A 20,593-nucleotide genomic window follows, 5' to 3' on the forward strand; every position below is an offset into this window, starting at 1 on the left:
TACTTTCACATAGCCCACATATCACTGCACTTTTTTGCTACAAAAATTATCAGAATTTGTGCATGAGTAATTAAAGTTGAAAGATTATTTACCGAAAATTTATTTTTAAGACATTAAAAACACAATATACAATGTGGGATATAAAGAATGCCTTATGAATTTCCAAGAGAAGCAGCAACAGAACCAATTCCCTGTATACTGCATCATGTTCATCATCCCTAATTGATGTCTGCACTCACTGTTAGGACCAGCAACACAGATTCCTCACTGCCAATTTAAATGACAGAGCTAATTAAAAATATGATAGCGCTGAGGACACATTTTATGTACTTCCGTTGTTTAAGTATCATGCAACTAGAATGAAATTTAATTTGTAAATAGAACTGTCAAGTCTGAATGCAAAATGCTGATAAAATAAACTGTGTTTATCACTGGGTGCACATAACACATACACAGAGTTTTCAATTAAAATCTAATTTTATTTTGTGTACCCAAATCCAACCAAATTGCCCTTTGGTATTACAAATAACTATGTTTTATTTGCTTCATTTATACCCCATCTTTCTTCCCAATGGGGACACAGAGCAGATTATAGAATTCTAAGTTTTCTGCAACCCAACAATTTCACAAAAGTTTAAAATCTCTCCCATTTTACCCAAAAATCTGTACGATTTAGACAGAACGTAAGTCAAGCATAAGGATCAATAACCATTATTTTTTGTTTATTCTAGCCTTAGAATGTTTGAATATTCAAATTAAAAATAGCAATAAGATAACAGGAGTGAAGGTAGGGGGGTATACCTATAAATACAGAGCCTATGCAGATGATTTATTACTATTTACTGAGAATCCAGTAGATGATTATGAACATATTGAACAAGCTTTACAGGATTTTGGTCATATATCAGGTCTCCAAATAAACAACAAAAATCTAAGATTATGAAAATTAATCTTAGTAACAAAGAAAAACAAAAATTATCCCAATTATCAAACTTAGACATAGTTAAAAAAATTAGATTGTATTATGCTTTGTGAGCCAAATTCTAACTTATTCAAAAATAATTATATTAAACTTATAAATAGAATCAAAAATGACTTAAGTTCTTGGAACAACCTTAAGATTTCCTTTATGGGGAAAATTGCAGCTGTAAAAATTAATATTCTCCCTAAATTTCTATTTTTATTTCAAACTATTCCAATACCGATAAATAGAGTTTATTTTAAAACATGGACTAAGATGTTATTAAGATTTGTATGGGGAAATAAGAGAGCAAGAATAAAATACTTGAATTTAATCGATGATAAATCTAGAGGAGGTTTAAATTTTCCTGACTTAAATCTTTATTATGAAGCAGCTTGTTTGACATGGGCAAGAGAATGGATTACTCTAAAAAATAAAAAGCTACTTAATTTAGAGGGAAAAGGGAAAGGTTTTGGTTGGCATGCATATCTTTTCAACGACAAAATTCTGGCTGACAATTTTTTAAAAAAATATTTCATTAGAAAAAGCTTATTTAAAATTTGGGATAAACATAAATTAAATTTTGAAAATAAAATACCACTTTGGACTGATCCTATAGATAGAATAATTAAATATATATCCCACCTCATATAATCTGAAATACAGAGACATACTTTATGTGCATAATAAAGAAATTATCCTAAAAATTAAAGAGGATATAATTTGTTGCAGCAAAGATTGGTACTCATACAGACAATTTCAGGAATTATTCAAATCAGATTTAAAAAGAGGCATTAACCTTCAAAAATCATGGTTAGAAAAGAAAATAATTGAAAAAGAAGACAAATTTCGATCAAAATTTTATAAATTTCTTCTTATGTTAGCGACAGAGCAGGAAGTAGTAAAAGATACCATGGTGAAATGGGCCCTAGATACAGGGCAAAATATAAATATGTCTCAATGGGAAAAAAGCTGGAATCAAACACAAAAGTTCACTCCCTGTATTAGCTTAAAAGAAAATTACTATAAAATGTTTATAGGTGGCATTATTCGCCAAGAAGACTACATAGGTTTAATAATAGAATTCCATCGCACTGCTGGAAATGCAGAAAAAAAGGAGCAAATTATATACACGTGTGGTGGGAGTGTAAAAAAGCCAAAAGGTTTTTGTCAATGATTAGTCAAGAATTAAGTAAGATATTAAAAATTAATATTAAAAAGAGTATTCCTTTAGGTCTTCTGAATATTATTGATAAAGCAATTTATGCTGACAATATGGTCTTTCTCATGTATGCTACAACAGCAGCAAGAATAACTTTTGCTCAGAAATGGAAGAACAGCAAGGTTCCAAAGAAGGAAGATTGGATCTTTAAACTTTTGGATTACAAAGAGTCCGCTAGATTGACTGCTCTTTATGAGGACAAAGATATGGACAAACATGAGTCAACATGGATGCCATTTCAAGATTATATAAAATTAAAATATGGTATGAAAATATGATTGGAGTACATAAATTTATGAGACTTAAGACAAATATTATTTAGATATCGGTTTATTATGACAGTTTTTTACATTTACAATTGTTTTGATATAGAGTAATTTACAAAATGTGGGACAAAATTGAGACAGAAGAATATCAACAAGAATAAGCTTTGGAAGTCAAAATAAATTGAGTATACATGACTATTTTTTTTTTGGTACAGTTTGAAAGTTTCAGTGAAGAATTTTTGACATGGTTGGATTTTGGATTCATTGTTTAATTTTGGATTTCAACTGTAACTTAATTTCTTTTCTCCTTTGTATTTCCTCTATTGTTGTATCTTATTAAAGTTAATAAATTTTTTAAAAAAGGATCAATAACCATTTTATTTGTATGCAAGTCCAATACTTGTAAAAATTATCACTTTTTTTGCAAATCAGGATTAACGTAACATTTTGTTCACTGGCATTCTTTCACAAACTCTGGGGTTTTGAACAGCAAGGTAAATGGTAAAGTATGAGCGTAATACAATAAAAAGGGTATCCAATATTCAACTTAAAATATGTTTTGCTATATTTTATTCTCTAGTTACTGCTAGAGATCTGTCAGATAACACTGCACCATCCCTGGATACATCTCAACCAAAGAATGGGCTATGTGCACAGAAAGAAGAAGGGAACTGCAGAAGGAAATTAAGTCTTTCTTGCTCAGTGGCCTTCTGAGGCAACAACTCTGCAAAGCAACATTTCTGTATTTTCTTATGTGGACATTCCAACAGTCAATAGTAACCCATGCCATTTTATAGTTAAGAAAGGAAAGGAATTTGTTTTTCATTATCAAGTGTATGGACAATAGTTTGGATATGTCCACAGAAGTTCTCACCATTAACATTTCTGACTTGCACTACATCTCAGTCTTTGTGAGGCAAGAGTTGGAAGGATAGCTGCAGTGGGGAGCTTCAGAAGCCCTCAGTGTGAACATGAGAACAACATCTGTGAGTGTTTTGTATCTCACCTATTTTCTTTGGAAAGTGTTATAAACCTGAATTCTAAAGAGCATGGCCAAATAAAGCTTACCTTTGGTGAACTGGTAGGGCTGCCACAAGGAGATCGAGCAACACCCTTCTGAATGAGATCCAGTCGAGGAGGCACCGGTGGAAGGTTGAGATGGGGCCCTTGCAGAGGATCAGGAAGAGGTTTTCTTCTTTGTGCAAGTGGAGAGGATCCTGGGGATGTCACAGGGGAATTCTGCCTTTCATTACACTTTAAAAGGAAGAAGATCTTACTATTAGATGTTAATGAATATGTAATTTTCATTGCTGAGATACTTGAACGATACCTGGCATATTATTCTTCACAATTCCATTGATCATTCAGTTGCATCCAGTTATCTTTTCGTGGAAAGCCTTGACAGATTCGGATCTTACCTATGCCCCCCCTCCGCACAGCCATTCTTTCTGACCATGTGAAAGATGATTCCAGGGGTCACAGGACCCATGTGAACTAACAGCCAAATGGGTTGAGGTAGAGCATTGAGGGTGAGAAGGATACAAAGCCTGCTCAGGGGAAGGGGGGAAATATTTGATCCTTGAGCCAAGGATCACTGAATCTCAAACATCTGCTATTATGCCCATACAGCCAGGATTGAAGAATAAAAGGTAGAGGTTAACTTTCACGGCTGATCTGCAATATTAAAGAGAAGTAGTAATGCCAGATTTCTCCCAAGCTATATAGTAATTCGTACTACATTGTGATAAGGCTTGCTGAAAAATAACAAAAGACAGTCATTTAATTACAGTCAGAGCGGTAAGCTGCAGTACTGCAGTCCAAGCTCTGCTCACGACCTGAGTTCGATCCCAACAGAAGTCGGTTTCAGGTAGCCGGCTCAAGGTTGACTCAGCCTTCCATCCTTCCGAGGTTGGTCAAATGAGTACCCAGCTTGCTGGGGGTAAAGGGAAGATGACTGGGGAAGGCACTGGCAAACCACCCCATAAACAAAGTCTGCCTAGTAAAAGTCAAGATGTGACGTCACTCCATGGGTCAGGAATGACCCAGTGCTTGCACAGGAGACCTTTACCTTCCAAACTAGAACATGAACATATATTTTGTCTAACAATGCACTCCTGAAATACAACCTCTCTCTGAGTTATCTGTGCTTTGCAAACACCTCAGGGGATAGCACAAGAGTTTTGATACAAAAGCTACTTATTGCGTATTGCAGGTGGATAACAGTTCAGATGGATTTAAAAGGATATTAGATAGGTTCATGTAGGATAGTTTTATCAATGATAGCTAAATAGAAACTCAGCCAGAGGCAGAATGCTACTGAATGGCAGTTGCTGGAGGGTGACAGCAGGGGAAGAATACTGCTTTCCTGCTCTTCTTGTCAGCTTCCTAGAGGCATCTGGTTGTCAGATGAGAAGTATGTGATGTATGACTACATATAGTTTGATCAAGCAGAATTTATATTGCAGTGTCAGTGGTCTCCTAGTAGTATTGGTTCCCTCACCTCCCGCTATTTGCTAACCATGGGTTGGCTCTAAATGAAGATGCCAATCTAAATTAACTCTATTACATGTCAGAAGTATGATCAGGCTGCCCTTTCATCTCAGAAAGAATTCGAACTCCTGTCACTGACAGGGAATGGTCCCCTCTAGTCAATCAGGCACACAGTCTTTGATGCACTTCAATTCAACACTGCTCTGAACAGATATCCAGGCTGTAGCAATGTGTCACTGATATAGCTAGGAATATAGGGGAACAGTTGGACTTGACCAAAACAATTACAGAAGACGTTTCTGTGCACAGAAACCGAGACCTTGTAGGAATACTAGACTTCAATGAAGTAATCTCCATATTAGCAAACTTGAAAACCCAGAAAAGTGGGAAATGTGCATTTTAGCTGGTAATTTAATAAAGAATGACTAAAATAATGTTTTGATAAAATACCACTATTTCTACACATCTGATTGATTCCATGGAGCATTTCCCTTGATAGAAGCAGGCAGCAATTCCTGCCAATTCCCTATGCTACTGAGAACCTCTTTATGCGGCTTTGGTGGTGAAAGCATCCCCCATCCCCCTGGGGCAGCATTTAGGGGGAAGGTTTAAACTATCTTCACAGTATTTGTATGATCTATCACATGAACGGTGGACTCTGATCTGGTGAACTGGGTTTATTTCCCAACTCCTCCACATGAAGCCTGCTGAGTGACCTTGGGCTAGTCAGTTCTCTCAGAACTTTCCCAGACTTCACAAGGAGTCTGTTGTGGAGAGGGGAAGGTGATTGTAAGCTGGCTTGAGACTCCTTAAAAGGTAGTGAAAATTATGGTATAAAACCCAACTCTTCTTCTAAAATTTATTTTGCAAAAATGTGATTTTTGCCTGCCACTTTTTGTTTGATCCAGAAAATATATTAGACAATATATGGTGAGGCAGGGGTAATAACTTTTTCCTTGATGTGCACTGAAATTAATTATGGCCTTGGTACCTGAACGCAAAACCACAAATGCAATGCTGCATATGGGGCCTGAAATGCTTTGCTTGAAATAGCTGCCACTTTTCTATTAGTGAGACATTATGTTATCTGTGGAATTAAAGACATCCTTTGAAAATATTCCATATTTCTACTGTATATAACAAACAATAATTTGTTGACATAAAGATGCATCATTAAAATCAGAATGAGTTAAGGAAAGTTTATAGAAAGCACAACTTAAGATAAACATTTGAACCTACGTTTTACAACAGTTCTCTTTGATATGCAAAAGGCTAGCAATATGGCCATTCAAAATAAAATGTCACAACCATTAAGAATGAACAAATAAAGCTTATAAAGTTTGCCAGCAATCCAAGGGAACTGGAGAAGGAAAAAAAGAATCCTTTATACCTAAGGTCATTTGGTCATGATTCATTAAACGCATGCTTACTCATCCTCTCTAAAGATGATGCTCATGATAAATATCTGCTTTCAGTCTGGCTGACTTCTCATAACTATTTTGAGAATAACAGTGTGAATCAAAGTCAGTTCTGGCCCAGTGAGAGGCAAACATTAAATCAGAGGCTTGAAGAGCTCCCCAGACAAAGCAGCTTTTCACATAGTTTAGTTGCAGAATGTGTGGCTATGAAACATGATTTGGAGCTATTAAGCTCTGCACGGGAAAGCTTCGAATGGGACTACTATTTCCTTCTCAATTTTGTAGAAGAAATACATTTTCTTTTAAAGTTATAATTCTATTTTCAACCAGTCAAAGGTTTGTCAGACCATAAGCCTTGCAGTATAATTCAGGCCATTTCTACCTTTTAATATGGCTTTATTTATTGACTTCCAGGTAATAACACATATATAACTAAATAACATTGGCTTATTCACCAGAATATAACAATAATTTGGATTGTTACACCCAATTAAATTGCTGTCTGAAGGGGTGAAATGTGCTTAAAATTTGGCAGTTTTGCATTATAGTCATTTATAAAATATAACATGTTAACACAATAGGCTAAGAGAATTAGGTTAGATGAAATGATATAAAGAATATGGCAGTAAAAGGCGATTAAATATTGGCTAACTAGATTTAGGCTCTTAACAAGAATGGAGCAAATATTTGAAATTGCTCAGAAACACCAAATACAAAAGTCAGCCTATGGAGATAGTCAATGTTTTAATTTTGTCAGCTATCATTTATGAATATTCTATATTTAGTTTAAAATGTAAATTTATTCAAGTTCAATGAATTATTTCTGTAGGAGCCCTCTTGATCCTTTCTTGATCCTCTAACTAAATATACTCAGTTTGCTGAAGTATACTGATCTGGTTTGAGACTTCTCTTGGCTTGTGCTGGACCGCTACCAATATTTATTAGCTATAATGCTTTAATAGAGCCTCCATCTTTAGAGTGAGCATGATACTGAACACCAGACACTGTGAGTCAACAGTGCAGAACGGAACCTTGGCTTACCTGTGAAGGTTCCCTCTACACTGAGGGAGGAGTAAATCTTCATCAGCGGGTTTTGTTGTTCCTATACTCAGAGAAGCAGGATCCAAAAAACCTTTGCTTCCTGTCACATGTGCTAGGACCGCCCTCTGATATCCAGTTCGAGGACTTCCATAGCAGAATTTTTAAAAACAGAAAGACAGCTTTATCTGGACACTTGACATTCTTCATCTTGATCCATTCTTCACCCTGGGTGGGCAAGATGTACTCCTCCCTCAGTGTAGAAGGAACCTTCACAGGTAAGCCAAGGTTCCGTTCTCCCACTGAGTTCACTGAGTACATCTTCATCAGCAGGATCTACAAAAGCTGACGTTCACTGGGAGGGAATCTTCATTGATAATTTGATACAACATTCTGGAGGACTCTCCTGCCGAATGCCGCGTCAGATGAAGAATAGGCATTTATCTTGTAGTGTCTTATGAACGTAGAAGGGCTAGACCAGGTCGCAGCCTTATAGATTTCTTCCATGGATGCATGGCCATCAAATGCTGCTGAAGTAGCGGCGCTGCGGACTGAGCGGTAATTCCTAACGGCACTGGTATGCTGCTAAGTTGATAGAACAGCTGGATACACTGTTTGATGCACTTGCTGATAGCTGCCTGTGACATTTTGCAACCTTTATTGGGTGATGAAATAGAAACAAATAAAGACTCCGAGCGCCGGAGAGGTTCCGTCCTTCTCAAAAAAGATGCGTAAAGCTCTTTTCACGTCCAGAGTGTGCCAGTTCTTCTCCTTTGGAAGAGAAGGGTGAGGGCAAAAGGATGGAAGATGGAGTTCCTGTTGTCTATGGAACTTAGAATTTACCTTCGGGATAAAGGCCGGATCTGGACGTAGTACTACTTTATCCGCGTGGAAGATGCAGAGGCTTTTTCTAGATGACAAAGCCGCCAGTTCCAACACCCTTCTAGCTGATGTAACAGCCGTGAGGAAGAAAACTTTCATCCTAAGGTGACCCAGGGAAGCCTCCCGTAAGGGTTCAAATGGGTGTCGAGTCAGAGCCTGGAGTACCACGTGAAGTCTCCATGTCGGAAATCTATGAATTGTAGGAGGAGAGATGGCCGAGGCTCCTCTCAAGAAAGTGACTATGTGGGGATGTCTTGATGTTGGGTAGCCATCCAGTTGGGGAACAATTGTCGCGATCGCCGTCACCTGTCGTTTGAGAGTAGATGCCTTCAGCCCTTGAGCTAATCCCTCCTGGAAAAAGTCAAGCAAGTTGCCAGTGGAAATGGTCACTAGATCAGAATGTTTTCTCCCACACCATCTAGCGAAGGCCTTCCAGGAAAAATCGTATATGTGCCTGGTGGATTGTTTCCTGGCTTCCAACATGGTGTCGATGACCTCTGAGGTATAGCCCGTCTCTAGCAACCTTGACCTTTCAAGAGCCAGGCGGTCAGCTTTAACCAGGCTGGATCTGGGTGTACTAAGGAGCCCAGTTGGAGAAGGTCCTGGACTGGAAGTAGGGACCATGGCTCCTGGATCGATAGCTCTCTCAGTGTCGCGAACCAAGGTAGTCGGGGCCACCGAGGGGCTATGAAGATGATCAGGGCCCTCGCTTGTCTGATTTTTCATAGAGCTTTGGAGATGACTGGTAGAGGTAGAAATGCATAAAGGAGACCCCGTGGCCACGGCGACAACAGTGCACCTATTCCCTCTGCCCTTGGATGCATAAATCTTGACAGGAACCTTGGGAGCTGATTTTCACCTGTTGTGAAGAGGTCCATGATGGGTCTTCCAAATTTCTCTGTTTTTTGAAGGAAGGTCTCACTCTTTAAGGACCACTCCCCCTCGTCCACCTGCTGTCGGCTGAGCCAATCTGTCTGCTCGTTTAGTACTCCTTTTATGTGCTCTGCCCTGATGGACACCAAGTGAGCCTCTGCCCAATTCAGAATTGTTATGGCTTCTGCGTGAAGGGAGGAGGAACGAGACCCGCCTTGCTTGTTTATGTAAGCTTTTGCTGAGACATTGTCCGTTCTCAGCAGGACGTGACTGTTCTTGATTCTTGGCTGAAACTCTACCAAGGCTTTCCGGATTGCCCATAACTCCAGCAGATTTATGTGACTCTCTTCCGGTGTCCAACGACCCTGTGCTACTTGTTGCCGCAGAATTGCCCCCCAGCCTTTCAAGCTGGCATCGGTAAAATCTGGATCGTGGAGATCGGGAGATAGTTCTGTCCCTTGGCTAGGTTGTGGGACCTGGTCCACCACCTTAAGCTGTCCTTCACTTGTCTTGGGACGGTGAGGCCTGGGTTCCTCTTTTGAGTTATCTGCAGTTGAAATGGCTTGAGAAACCATTGCAGGTCCCTCATGTGGAGGCGAGCCCATGGCACAATCCCTATGCATGCCACCATTTTCCCCTGCAGTCTGACTAAGGACGACAGGCCAAAGGATTTGGAAAGAATCACTGTCCTTGTCAACTTGACAATGGAGGAGATCTTGTCTGGTAGAAGGAAGACTGCATTCTGGTTTGTGTCTATGAACACCCCCAGGTGATGGATGAACTGGGACGGAGAGGGTGCTCTTGATCCAGTTTACCACGAAAACATGGAGTTCTAGAGCCCGGAGGACGGTCTCCGTGTGCTGTAAGGACAGTTGTTCTGAAGGAGCGCTCACCAGGATATCATCTAAATATGGGAAGACGTGGATCCCTACCTCTCTCAGGTGAGCCACCAACAACACCAGGACCTTGGTAAAGACCCTTGAGGCCGATGAGAGATCAAACGGGAGGGCCCGAAACTGACAGTGATTGGGGTTGTTTGCAAAGCGGAGAAACGTTTGGTGCTCAGGGTAGATGGGGATGTGTAAATATGCTTCCATCAGGTCTATCGACGTTAGAAACGCTTGGCGACGGAGTGTCTCTATGATGGACCTGAGTGTCTCCATCCTGAAACGTTTGAGCCAGATAAATTTGTTGACGTGTTTTAGATTTAGGATTGAGCGCCAATCTCCGTTTCTCTTCGGAACGGTAAAGAAAATGGAGTATACCCCGGCGCACCGTTCTGTCTGGGGGACTGGTTCGATTGTCCTGATTTGAAGCAGGTGGTCTATGGCTGCTTGATTGCGGGCTATCTTGTCCGGTTTGGAAGAGGAGGGGGAGAGAAAGAAGCTGTTTGGGGGGGGATTTGCGTAGTTCTAGGCTGTATCCCTCATGAATAATCTTCTGCACCCAAGTGTCTGGGTGAAGTGAGTCCCAGGTATTGGCAAAAAGCTGGAGTCTTCCCCCCACCGGACTGTCCCAGCAGTCATTGTTTCCCGGTTTTCTCAATCTGTTGGACTTGTCCAAATGTTGTGGTAGCTGGAATCCTGCTAAACCTGGGGCCCTTGCGAAAGGATCCCCTTCCAGAATTCCAGTTGTTCCTTCTGTTGTCCGCTCTGCCCCTTGCCAGGGTGTGAGAGGTTCGGAAGGGACGAAAGGAAGAAGAGCAAGAGGTCTTACCTTCTTTCCTTATGTATTTTGGCAAGGTTTTTTTCTTGGCTTTCATCTAGACTAGTATGTCCTCTAGTTTAGAGCCGAAGAGCCGATCACCCTCGAATGGGTATCCCAACAGGATGGATTTGGAACAGAAGTCAGCTGACCAGGACCGGAGCCAAAGTGACCTCCTAGAAATAGAGGAAACTGCCAGTGCCCTGGCCAACATAGTCATGGAATCAAGAGTGGTGTCCGCCATAAAATTTATTGCTTTCAGAACTCTGTTAAGACCACTCAGAACCATTTTATTGTCTTGTGGAATCAGGTAAATTATTTTTCTGATCCACATGATGGATGCCCGAGCCACCAATGCTGCCATAGATGCTTGTATGGATACGGCCGAAGCCTCATGGGCCTTTCTGATAGAATAATCAGCTTTTCTATCTAGAGGGTCCCAAGCCGTTGGATTGCAGAGCGGCGACTGGTGCTTCAAATAAGGGATCCTGAAGGAGGTTAGAAGCTCGGGACTCTAGATTATACATTCTTTTAACAGCAGGGGGGAGCTGTCTGTTAGAGCGAGGCTTCTCCCATTCATTTTTGAGGTCCTCAAAGTATTCAGGAAAAGGCACAGCCCAGGTATGGGTCCTCAGTCTGGTGAAGAATTCCTTCATGCCCCTAAACTTAGCCTTACTTTTGGAAGCCTCTGAGTCTTCATCCTCATGAAAATCTAAGGCTGCCAATACCTTGCTCAGGAACGCCTGATAATCTTCCCCGGCAAATAACCAGGATTGTTGTTCCTGATTTTGAGTCTCCTCCCCCTCCTTGTCTTCTCCTGAGGAGAACTCGCCCTCTTCTCTACCGCTAGAAGAGAGAGAAGGGGACCTGTTCCTGCTGGAAAAGGACAATGGTGCCTTCCTTGCTGCCTTAGTTGGCCAGGCATGGAGTGTGTCGCTGGAGCATTCCCCACGTTCTGACTCAGAGTGGATGGAAGCCCTGGAACCCAGGGATAAGGCTCTGGATCTTGTGATGTCCCCGCAAGAATGGTCGCTAATTTGGGCAAACTCCTCTCTCAATGCCTGCCGCATTAAATTTATCAGACTTAAGTTGCCCTCCCCCCTTCCGCAATTAAAAAATGAACATTTTTAACATTACCCGAGGTAATCCCAGTCGCATGAACTCCAGAGGAGCCGGCATCACTGGGATCAAGTTTGCCCTCGTAACCTCTAGAGGCCGAACGGGGAGTTGCGGTGGCCATCTTGTCCGTGCGCGTCTTTTTCACACTGTTTTGAACGTCTCCCAGCTGGAGGCTTCGTTTTTGTGCCGCCGCCTGCAAATCTGGCTGATTTGCCGTTTTTCCCCTGCGCGGCTCTTGGACGCCGCTAGGGAAAGCTGTCGGGGGGGAAGGAGTCCTTCAACTTGCTCCTCGTCTCCTGACATTAATTCCTCTGAAGCCCTATCTCTACTCTGACATTTTGTAAACGGAGGAGGAGGGAGGGGAAAGGGAGACAGAGGCAAAGACAAGGGAAAACAGTAGATACAAGAGGAAAAGGCTGCTGGGTGACACACAGACCAAGATTAGGACTAAGAAAAAACACAGAAATAAAGTTAGACAGGATTAATTATTGAAACGCAAAGGCTAGGAAAGAAGGTTTGCTACAGAGCTAACCACAAATGCTGCTTCTCTCTCTAAGGCAGGAAGAGAACTGGATATTAGAGGGCGGTCCTAGCACATGTGATAGGAAGCAAAGGTTTTTGGGATCCTGCCTCCCTGAGCATAGGAACGACAAAACCCGCTGATGAAGATGTACTCCAAACTCAGTGGGAGAAGATATTTTTATTATACCATGAGCGAATATTGCAGATTCTATTATTTCACTTATTAAATACAAAGCATTCTAACATTTGAGAATAATATGTACCTTTCGCACAGAAGCTAGTCGATTCATCATTAAAGATTCTTCTCTATCATCATCATCATCCAAATCAAGCATGGGTATACTAAAGCTATCCATAATGCTGCAGCATCTGATGTTTTCATCCCTGGGATCAAAGGGGTCCACAATGATAGGCTCAGTTCCTTTTATTTCACAGCGGCAGAAAGGACATCCTTGACCATCAGATTCCTATATATGAATGAAAAGCACCACTCTTAATTAATGATGATGTTTTAAATATGCGTGCTTGGAGACAATAGAAGGTACATGGGATAAAGAAAACAGGTTAATAGAATTTTACAGATGTCTTTTAATCTTAATCTTATATGATTCATGATAACAGCCAAAGGTATGTCGCATAAAACAAACATAAGTCTTAAAAAAGCCAACTGAATAGTTACGTTATAAAAATATTGCCTTGTCCAATACAACGTTGTCTGCTGGCTTGCAGTTCTATGCCAGTTCAGATATAGTGCTGAAATCATGATTGCCATTGATATTTCACACTAATGAGAAACTTTTTTGTTTGGTAGAATTCCAGGAAATTAGGCCAAGAGCTTTTCATACCAATGGATTTCCACTAACATCTCCAAACAGTTTCTAAGCAATAGCTTTCAAAAGGTCATACTTGTTTACCTTGTAGATGTACATCACTGGGATTGCATTACTAAATGCTTCAGGGAATATCAGAATTTATCTCTGAATCTGCATTATGGTTTTTAACCAACTTGATTTGAGCAGAACCAAAATAAAGATAAACTGAAAGCATCCATCAATTTATCTATATGGAAAACAATTCCCATTTCAATATAGTCCTAGTATGAAGCAGAGTGTAGAGGGGCTGCCTTAAACTGAGAATTGAGGTATCATTTAGAAGCAGCAGACACTGAACCCATTTTAAAAAGTAAAAGGAAGTCATCAGCACAACCATTCCCAGCAGCATCTCAGACTGATAAAAGAAAATATCTTTTTTAAAAGATTCCAACATTTGACAATTGTGTTGTGTCATTATTCAACACTAGCTCCTGTCCATACTCCGAAACAAAGCTGCGAAAGAATGTTACTCTCTACCATTCAATATCTTCAAGGCCAGCTCCACATTCTGAGGTGCTCTCAAAATCATCCCCTTAGCATCCTCCCTTTCCTCCAGTAATTACTCTTTGCTCGCCCCTAAAATGGCATGTGAGCTGATATCAAGGAGAAGCACCATCCCTAGCTGTAATTAGAAATAGATGAAGTAGGACAGTCACTTAAAATTGTAGTGTGTCTGCTTCTATGGGGCACACTGGGCCATTTTTTAAAAATCTATTTCAATTATTTAAGTTTTAACATCAGATATATGCATTTAATATAATTAATATCTGTAATGCACATATATTATATTTATTAACTGAAATGCTACTTGAAACAATTACTGAAAAATCAGTGTTTATTCCAGGTCTCATCACAAACTAGATGATATCAACTACAAGAAGGAGCCTGACTCATTTATGAGAAGAGTGTGATCAAAGAAAGTCAATGGACCAAGAATTGGGGGAAAAAATTGATGGGTTTTAATAGCCAGCCAAATATGTGGCTGTCACACTCCCTTTGATGGAAATGTTCATCCCTGATTTCACATTGTGTTCTGTAGGCACAATGAATTGCTCTGAAGGCCAGGTCAAGGACAGAAGCAACCCCATCACCAGTTACTCTTAGGGGCAGTCACTAACTAAATGAAGACATTATTGCTACTTGCAACTTTGTTAATCTATTTGTGGGCCCTGGGCTTCCAGTTTTAAAATGCATCTGATTCTGTGAAAGTTCAAACCAAGAGAGATGATTCAGTGTGCACAACACAGTAAAATGTTGTTCAGTGTTGTGTATACATGGATAAAAAGCTACCACCAAAAGCAGACACCAGTATGTGTTTATACACATGCATTTTTTTAAAAAAAGAGGAGCCACCTAGATCCTTCTAATTAATCATACAATAAAGCAAAATGTTCAGAACAAATTGACCTTCAGCATAAAATATCTAGAATAATGAGTTTTGCATTCACTACAGATGAAGTAGCTTATTTTATTTAACAACACAGATGTTTCTCTATGAGAAAAAGAGCACTTGCAATCTCTCCTTAGGCATGTCTAATGAGCCATTATGACAGCAATTAAGCACTAACCACTAGCAAGTCTGTAACAACTGACACTGCTACAGAACGATCCCTTCATCAATTCATTAATTATACAGAAGTTAAATTTGCAATGAAGTTTGATTAAATAGGAAGTGGCTGCTAATGAAAGAAAGGTCCAGTGCTTTGTATCTTATTACAGCTAGCTTGTGGGGAATTTACTGTCCTGTTAAAATGTAAGATTTTAAAGTTTTGTTAGGGCCAAATTCCCCCCACCCCTTACAATGCATAAAAGGGGATACAGTATCTCAACTACCTGCTGTGGATATAAGATACATCAACATCTGGGCTTTTACCTTGATATTTGTTTTTACAGCTGCTGCCTAGAGACAGAGCACGAACTGCAATCTCTCAGTGGTATAGGGATGGAGAGGGTATTTGATTAAAAACAGAAACTAAATTTCTTTCATACTAGATCTCACTAATCACAAACTAGAAGTCTGCTCTGAAAGTTCTACAGGCATGAAAGGAGAAACTACTGATTTCTGTAAGACTTGAGCTATTTGCATTTTTAACTGTGCTTAGGAGGATAGAAAGTTATGAAACTGTAAGGCAAAGTACCTACCCCATGGAAAACAGCAAAAACCTTCTTCAATTAAAAGCCCCAGGATGACACCACTAAAGACTGAGGTACCGCTGGTCAACGACAAAGCTGCTTGAGGACTGAAGAAGCAGCCTGACTGGGAAGGGGCTGCACTCACCCTGAAGGAGCAGGTTCGTAGCTTGGGGATGTTGCCAGATCCTAGCCTACAGCTGGACTCATCTGTAGTATGTGGTGCCTTTTATCAGCTGCAGCTCATATACCAGCTCCGGCCATTCCGGAGCGCCATCTGGCCACAGGGATCCATGCTCTGATTATATCCAGGTTAGATTTACTGTAATGTACTTTACATGCCTTTGAAAGTGGTCCAGAAATTTCAGTTCTTCCAAAATGTGATAGCCAGGCTACTGTCAGGGTGGGATTTAGGGATTGTATCTCACTAGTGCTGAAATATCTGTACTGGCTGCTCATTTGTTTCAGAGCACAATTCAAATTGCTGATTCTTACATTTAAAGCCCTAAATAGCTTGGGGCCTGGATAACTGATGCACAGCCTCCTTCCATATTGTTTATCCTACCAGCCAAAATCTTCCTCACCAGCCTGTTCTGTGTGCCCCCACCTTCAGAGTGAGGCAGGTGGTGACCAGAGATAGGGCTTTTTCAGTGGTGGTTCCTTGCCTGTGGATTGCCCTTCCCCTTGAGGCCTGCACACTACTTTCTTTTAGCTGCCAGGTCAAAATGTTTCTATTTACCCAGAGTTTTACCTAACGTGTTGATCTATTTATCATATTTTATAGTCTGCTTTTAGCCTGATAAATGTTTAAGACACATTTTAAGCTTTGCTGTGTTTTGAATGGTGGGCTTTAATAACTTCTGTGATGCTTCATGTTTTTATTATGTTTTATTTTATAAGCTATAAGGTTCCCTGGAGAGGTAGTATAGAAATTTTCTAAATATAGGACACAGAATGGGCTGAAGCAGAATTTTCTGTAACAGAGTATGAAAAATCCTTAGACAAAACAGGGAACCATGTTGTCATTAATATCATAATCTTGGTAGGGTACAATAAGAACGACATTGGGTACAAGTAGGATACAACAAGATGAAGAAGGAAGGGAGAAGTTTCACTCTCTTATCTTCTCCTGGCCCCTGGGCTTTTATAGTAGCTGATGAGCAGCTCCCCCCGCCCCACAAGTTACTAAAAGAGAATACTCTCTCACTTATTCACACACATGCCCTGCCATCTTCTTTTCCATCTTCTCTCATTTTTGAATAGTCTTTCTTGAAGACATCAAGCCTCTTTCGTGCAAACCACACTTTCGCAGCTACCAAGCATGCTTTGATTTGCACCAAGGAGCAATTGTATTCAGTCTATATACGTTGTAACAGACAACTACTTCTTATTTGGGACCCTACTTGAAGCTATCAAGAATATGATTATAATGAATTGGGCCCTGATCTTCTTTATGAAAAACATATGCCAATATTAAGGGTATGAAGCTTACACCTTTGAAAGTACATTCCTAGATTTTATAACAGAACAGCAGGAAAATAAAATATAATCAGTAAAATGGAAGTCTTTATAGGTAGTAGAATAAACCTAAATTGATTAACTGTGTTTGACGGAGGTGAAAAGCTATAAGACGGACAACCTACCTGCCATGCTGTAAGGCAGGATGTGCACATCAGATGCCCACAAGGTTCAATCTTCACATCTTTGTCGTTCTCTGCACAAATTTTACAAAGCTGGAATGTCGAACCCATTTCACAATACAATTCATACTGTTCCTGAAACAAGAGAATGCAATATGGTTCTACAAGGTGACTAGTTAATGGAATGTGTTCAGAATAGCTGATTTGTTTTTCTAAGCTGTACTGTGTAGTATAAAGCAAATTTTTGAAAACATTTGTGACAAAAATCAAATTAGTACATGTTATGTACTCTTCCTGAAATGTAAAATACATACTTGTATGAGATATTACACAAGCTGTTATATGTATTAGTGATTATTCAAGTTCACTATAGGCACTAAAAATCCCACGTACAGAACATCAGCATTCTAAATATTTGCATTTGTCATCATTTAAATTAAGGTGCTAATTTTAAATAATACATCCTGGGAGATGGTAGAAGAAAAAAGAGGATGTACTTGGAATAAAGATTACTCTTGCAATCTACTGATGAATGTAAATTTTCTTAGAGTTGTAACATGAACCTGATTGCCACCAAGAAATCTTCCATATCAAATCCTGCTTCCTCCTCCCCCGCCACCCATTCGAGAACCACTGCCCTCTTTTTATGTAACCTTCGTCTCACAGAAGCCTTGAACTGTTAACAGCAGTGACAGAAGATATTTTAAGTAAGCATATTTTAACAAAACTGAACTAATTGTTACTAGTCAGCATGTCAGAATAATACTTCGAAATAGATAAGAATCAAAAACAAACTGGAGGGAGGAGGAGTTACCATGGCATAGTATCTAACCTGGAAGACCCAGGCTCAAGTTCCTGCTCTGCCATGGAAGCCTGCTAGGCGATCTTTGGCCAGCTGCAACTATTTTAGCCTAACCTACTTTTCAACCTAACCTGGAACAGGAAAGAAAGATGTTGCAAGCCACTTTGCATGCCCATAAACAAATCAATAGGTAGTGCAGAGTGGTGGATTTAAGTTGAAATCTCTGCTGAACTACTACAGCTCACTGGGTGAACATGTGACAGTCACAAATTTTCAGCCTAACTTGATTACACTGATATGTAAAAAAAAATATAAGGAGAATACTGTGTACTGCCCTAAGTTTCTTGGGAAAAGTGCACAATAAAAATGTGGTTGATAAAAATGTCAATTCTTTCTTAAGATAAATAAAACTAAGCACTACATTGCAAGAAGTGATGTATAGAATTACTCGTGTTCCTCATTCAAAGGAAATTTTAGTTACTTTGTACTGCCTATCTGGAATACAAGGCCGCTGTTTGCTTTTTAAAACAAGATGACATGCATGTATTAGTAACCTCCATAGTGCATAATGGAAGTCAGATCATCCATCAGAAGCTCCAGAAGTGATATGCAAAATAAAAATTAAATCAAAAATTCATCCAAATGACAACATATACCCCAGAAAAGAGCATATCTTCTCATACATCATGAAATAGCACTCCAAACCTTCATACAGGTTTAGTATCCCATAATCTGGACTGCTTGGGACCAGAAGTGGCCCATATTTTGGATCTGTCTGTATTTTGGAATATTTGCAAATAAATAATGAGATATCTTGGGGCCCAAGTCAAAACACAAAATTCATTTGTTTTATATACGTTTATACATACTTTATACACATAGCCTGAATGTAATTTTAAACAATATTTTTAATAGTTTTGTGTACATTGAACCATCAACGGCACTGCTGAGGGCCTGTGAATAATGCCTGCATGCCAGCTCAAAGGTCCAGTTTTCAAATCAGTCTGGATATTGGATGTCTAAATAAGGGATACTCAACCTGTATGTGGGATTACTACCAATATTACAACCTGTGACACCACTTACTCTTCCCATTTTCATACAGGCAGCCATGCATGTTGAGTATCACGAAATTCCTTCACTTTGCAATTAATGCTTACTTTAAATTAGAGAATACTGAATTTTAAAACTTTATTTAATACATTTACACTCATAAAGGTTTCCCACCCGCCCCGAACATGACTATACTATACACCAAAGCAGCATTTTGTCTCTCTTTGGAAATGATCACCCTCTCTTCTAAAAGCAGATGGGCTTCCCAATTATCTTACTGAAAGTTTAGAATTTAAGTACATGATCTGTAGTCAAAGTAAATTGGTAATATACAGCATACCTGGGTAACTTTTATGTGATCATGAGGTGTGGGTTCACATAGTCCTGTCAGATCAGGGTTATAACTTCGTCCATCTGGGTACAGATAGCTAGATTGCAAATAAATAACATCTGCAAATTTAGTTTGCTTTTCTTGTAGCCAAAGTTAATAAATAAACTTCAGTGTATGAAGTAGCGGCAACAGTATAGACACTCAAAGTGCTAACACCGTTGGGAAACAAACAGTTATGCGAACGAATCAAATGAAAGTTGATAAAATGCCCACAAAGTCACTGGACAACACAAACAGTGTGTCATAATGGTGCTCAAAACTATTATCATCAAGCAATTACATACTTTAAAGAAGGGATTTTCAGATATTCAGATGGCTCTTCTCTGCTCTCAATATCAAGGCTGCATTTTTCAGTAAGTTCTCTCCAATTCAGTTCTTCCTGACATCAACAACTTCATTGCAAGATCAATATTTAAGTTGTTTTTTTATACGTACTACTGAAATGAACTCCACTTTGCATTTTGGTTTGGAGTTTAACATCTAACCTTTTTAAGCTCTCTATCATGTGCTCATTTTGCTGTTGAAGTTGCAGTTAAAGATACCACATAAAATTATGTTCTCTGGACTAGGGATACAAACTTACAATTTTCACCTTTATAAGTGGACATTAAAGCGCTGGATCTCTCTCTGTTTTAAACAGGCAATCCAAGCTCCCCCACCCCTTCCTACCTCTACACTCAACGTGAGACTGCAAGTATAGACCCAGCAGAGCAAAGATGAGCAGGAGCAGAAACAAGATAAAGAAAGACAGGGGGTAATTTGAGGCCATACAGAGGTTCCTGGAATTATGAATTAGAAAACTAACATAAAAGCTTCTTCTTTTACAGTTCTCCACTGTTACTCATAATTACAGACACTAGTGAAGTTCATACTATTTTGACTTGGAGAACAAACTCCAGCAGCTCAGAAAGCCCACCTTCAAAGTGAGGCAAGTCTTACAGCTGCCAAATTCCTCTTTCATTCAGATACTAAATCCTAACTAAAGAATTCCTGTCCTGCTTCCACACCATCTAACTTTTATGGCTCATTGATGTGCTGGAATGAGGCAAAATGAAACCAGGAAAAATAGAGTCAACATCTCCATTGTTTTCTTCTCTTTCTCTCTCCATCCCACTCCAATTCTCAGAATGCATGGCGGGCAGAAGAGAACAAAAGGAGGGGAAAAAGGAGGATGGCTGCAAATACCTCCTCTAAACCACCTCATCTCACC

The 20,593-nt window shown here is 39.7% G+C and overlaps 1 protein-coding gene across 2 annotated transcripts in view; it reads right to left on the reverse strand.

Moving 5' to 3' along the window:
* Nucleotides 1-20,593, reverse strand: part of CBLB (Cbl proto-oncogene B) — a 92,645-nt gene that overhangs the window by 20,897 nt on the left and 51,155 nt on the right. For both annotated transcript variants that reach the window (XM_056858494.1, XM_056858493.1), the window contains exons 7-10: nucleotides 19,333-19,420; nucleotides 17,141-17,272; nucleotides 12,759-12,962; nucleotides 3,518-3,703 (exon numbers count right to left, since the gene is read on the reverse strand). In XM_056858494.1, the coding sequence (XP_056714472.1) occupies nucleotides 3,518-3,703; nucleotides 12,759-12,962; nucleotides 17,141-17,272; nucleotides 19,333-19,420 (610 nt within the window). The remainder of the gene's footprint in view (nucleotides 1-3,517; nucleotides 3,704-12,758; nucleotides 12,963-17,140; nucleotides 17,273-19,332; nucleotides 19,421-20,593) is intronic.

The sequence above is a fragment of the Euleptes europaea genome, chromosome 12 (genome assembly GCF_029931775.1).
Source record: "Euleptes europaea isolate rEulEur1 chromosome 12, rEulEur1.hap1, whole genome shotgun sequence".
NCBI classification, from domain to species: Eukaryota; Metazoa; Chordata; class Lepidosauria; order Squamata; family Sphaerodactylidae; genus Euleptes; species Euleptes europaea.